Source organism: Plectropomus leopardus, unplaced genomic scaffold, assembly GCF_008729295.1.
Source record: "Plectropomus leopardus isolate mb unplaced genomic scaffold, YSFRI_Pleo_2.0 unplaced_scaffold26623, whole genome shotgun sequence".
NCBI classification, from domain to species: Eukaryota; Metazoa; Chordata; class Actinopteri; order Perciformes; family Serranidae; genus Plectropomus; species Plectropomus leopardus.
Window position 1 is genome coordinate 217 of NW_024628961.1, and position 3416 is coordinate 3632.

General features: G+C 39.7%; 1 protein-coding gene across 1 annotated transcript; it reads left to right on the plus strand.

The window, feature by feature from the left end:
- Window positions 1–1663: 1663 nt before the first annotated feature.
- LOC121967011 (hydroxyacid oxidase 1-like) lies at window positions 1664–3215 on the plus strand (the record flags this gene model as incomplete). The annotated part of the gene is made up of 4 exons (XM_042517068.1): window positions 1664–1815; window positions 2281–2545; window positions 2692–2864; window positions 3124–3215. Coding segments are annotated over 4 exons (682 nt in total), but the record flags the coding sequence as incomplete, so codon positions are not given.
- Between the last annotated feature and the right edge of the window lie 201 nt (window positions 3216–3416).

Sequence of the window (3416 nt, forward strand, 5' to 3'; positions counted from 1 at the left end):
AAGCTATGTTTAGAAAGGCGTTTAAACTATGTTTAAAACAAACTACGTTTAAACTTAAAACGTACAATTTTAGCACTTTTTTCAAGGCCATTTCAGCCAAACAAGGAAATGACGTAAAAACTGCTTCAATATTAAGACAATTCTGTATGATAATTTATAATGTAAAACTATCATGTTTATCAATGTAGTTCTCTGGACATTTTTTTCCTAAAATAAAAGTACAATAATAAATAATATATTTCTAAATGAACTAATTCTGTTCAATTTGCAGGACATTTCTTTCCAAGTGGCCTTTTTGTTGAGAGAAATCGCACCAGTGTGCTTGGGGTTCAGAGGTGTAAATATCTGTAAACAGCATCTGAGTGCAGCAACAAGAAAAGTGATGTCAATCCAGGTTTCAAAGAGTTAATAAAAAAAGGTCAGGGCAGATGAATCGTCCTGCAGGTTAATGATTACAGATCTCTGCTCAGGATTTTCACTCATCAACTGTGCAGCAAGTCCAGAGTCCCACAGTGTCCGAGCCTGACCGTCTCCTACACAGACAAAACAAACAAACTGTTTTAATGACTCTGCTGTGAGATCAAAGCTTTGATTACAGTTTTGATAACTTTTATGGCTCATGGCAAACTGCAGAGTGTGTGTGTGTGTGTGTGTGTGTGTGTGTGTGTGTGTGTGTGTGTGTGTGTGTGTGCGTGCGTGCGTGCGTGCGTGCGTGCGTGCGTGCGTGTGCTGAGCTTTATGATTACAATTCCATTGGTTCAGCAAACATATCACACATCACTGATGTAAATCACGACTTCTTGTTTGATGAGAATAAAAGGCAAACCATTTACAAACCCAGCTCACTACCCACCTCAACACTGATGGGGGTTAACCATTTAAAATCTGTGCAAATTGGTTTGATTTATTAAAAAAATGTAACAAGACAAATCGCAAGAAATTTGTTCAAAATAAATAAATAAAAAATACTTTTAAATTTAATTTAAAAAAGTAAACCCAAAAGGTTAAAATAAACATTTTTTTGTTCTAAAACAGCATTTTAAATATATGATTCTAAAAACTAAAGTTGTCTGGACATCTTTCCCATTTATTTTTTTCCCAAAAAGTTACTTTTAAACTTTTTTTTTTTTTTTTACTAATTTCTTACATTTTGTGGGAAATTGGTCATTGCCTTTTGCCTTCCCTCTTTTTTTTTAAGAGATTGATCCAATTTGCTCAGTTTTCAAAGGGTTAAAGACCTTGGGGAAGTTGTCTGAACGCGGCACTAGAAAACTGATGCTGATCCAGGTTTCAAAGGATTAAAACCAACTTTTTCCACACGAGACGGTTTGGTCCCCAGCTGTTAGATACTCACGGTGTTCCCACAGTGTCACTGCAGATGTAAAACACTGAACAGATGCAGCAGGAACCACTCGTACAGCATGAATACACGAAAATATGATAAAGCAAATAGAATACAGCTTCTCTCCACACTGCAGACTTTAGTTAATAACACAGAAAGTTAGGATGATTTCTGCTCCATTCAACACAATCAACCCCGTGAAACTTAAAGAGATAGTTCACCCAAAAAGAAAATTCAGTCAGTATCTCCTAACCCTCATGCCAAGTTTGGTTTATTGTTGTTCCACTGTGTGTGTGTGTGTGTGTGTGTGTGTGTGTGCAGGTGGTATCTTGTCCCGCGGGTGTTGAGGAATGTGTCCTCAGTGGATCTCTCTGTCTCCGTGCTGGGACAGAAGCTTAGCATGCCGCTCTGTGTTGCAGCTACAGCCATGCAGAGGATGGCTCATCCTGACGGAGAGACAGCTACAGCGAGAGGTACACACACACACAATTCTGTAAAACAATATAGAAAATATATACTTATGACAATTATCAAAATAGTTTTCTGTCAGACACAAACACTGTGAACACAGAGTGTAACTTGAGAAGACAGAACGAAACTAATTTTAATAGCATAACAGCATCTTTTGATTATATCATTAAATAGAAAGACAAGACAGTATTGAATAATGTCGAATTAGCGTCATGCACGCAACATAATATAGAATTGAACTTGCACAGACACAGACATAACAGTGACTAGAATATGAAAATAACTGAGAGAATAATTCAGATTTTACAGTGTAAGTTATCTGAGTCATCTAGATCTGTGGAAGGATTCATGTTCAAGATTTGATAAGATTCTAGATAGAATCTATCTTAAGTTAGCTCCTTGCAGCTCCTTTTTTTAACTACTCCAGAAAGCACCATTAACACCAGAAATATTATGTGTCTACCCAGCATGCCGAGCAGTGGGGACAGGGATGATGCTGAGCTCCTGGGCCACCTCCACCATAGAGGAAGTGATGTCAGCAATGACCACCTCGGCAGGCGGCGTCCTGTGGCTGCAGCTCTACATCTACAAAGACCGAGAGCTCACACTGTCATTGGTCCGCCGGGCAGAGGAGGCGGGCTACAAGGCCATCTTTGTTACCGTGGACACGCCATACCTGGGGAGGAGATGGGACGACATGCGCAACCGCTTTAAACTGCCCTCGCACCTCAGGTAGGAACCAGAAACAACACGGGGAAATAACAAATTCCCAAATTCCACCATGGAAACCACAGAGTGTGCCCCATGCTAAATCACCTCTGTGTGTGTGTGTGTGTGTGTGTGTGTGTGTGTGTGTTTGTGTGTGTGTGTGTGTCCAGCATGTCTAACTTCTCATCAGCCTCCCTGGCGTTCTCTGAGGGAAACTATGGCAACGACAGTGGTCTGGCGGTTTATGTTGCAAAAGCAATAGACCCCACTCTGTGCTGGGACGACATCACATGGCTGAAAAAACACACGCGCCTTCCTGTGATTGTGAAAGGAGTACTTAATGGTATGTGCGTGCGCACACAAACACACACACACACACACACCTTTTGTTTACCCCACTGATTAAGGTCAGTGTTGTATAGTTGTTGGTAAAAGCTCAGTTATGTCACCAGGGCCTCACTTCTAGCTTGCCAATTATCAGCTATGCCGACATATCTAATGTCTAATGTAAAATATTAAAACCAAAATCACAATCAACCAACAACTCTTTATTTGTTTCTTTGCGTGTGTGTGTGTGTTTGTGTGTGTGTGTGTGTGTTCAGGTGAGGATGCTGTCCAAGCTCTAAACTACGGTGTTGACGGCATCCTGGTGTCCAATCACGGAGCTCGACAACTGGATGGAGTTCCTGCCACGGTTCGTATGTGTGTGTGCGTGTTTGTTGTTCTTGAAGTATTTATCACATACTATACAAGCATTAGCATACCACAACTTTTTTTTTTTCCAAGTTTTTGTAATATACTATTTTATGACATTTTTTGCTTTTTAAGACATACTATGGTATGATGTTTTTTGTATTTTTTAGTTTTTAAAACATGCTATGATATATATATATAT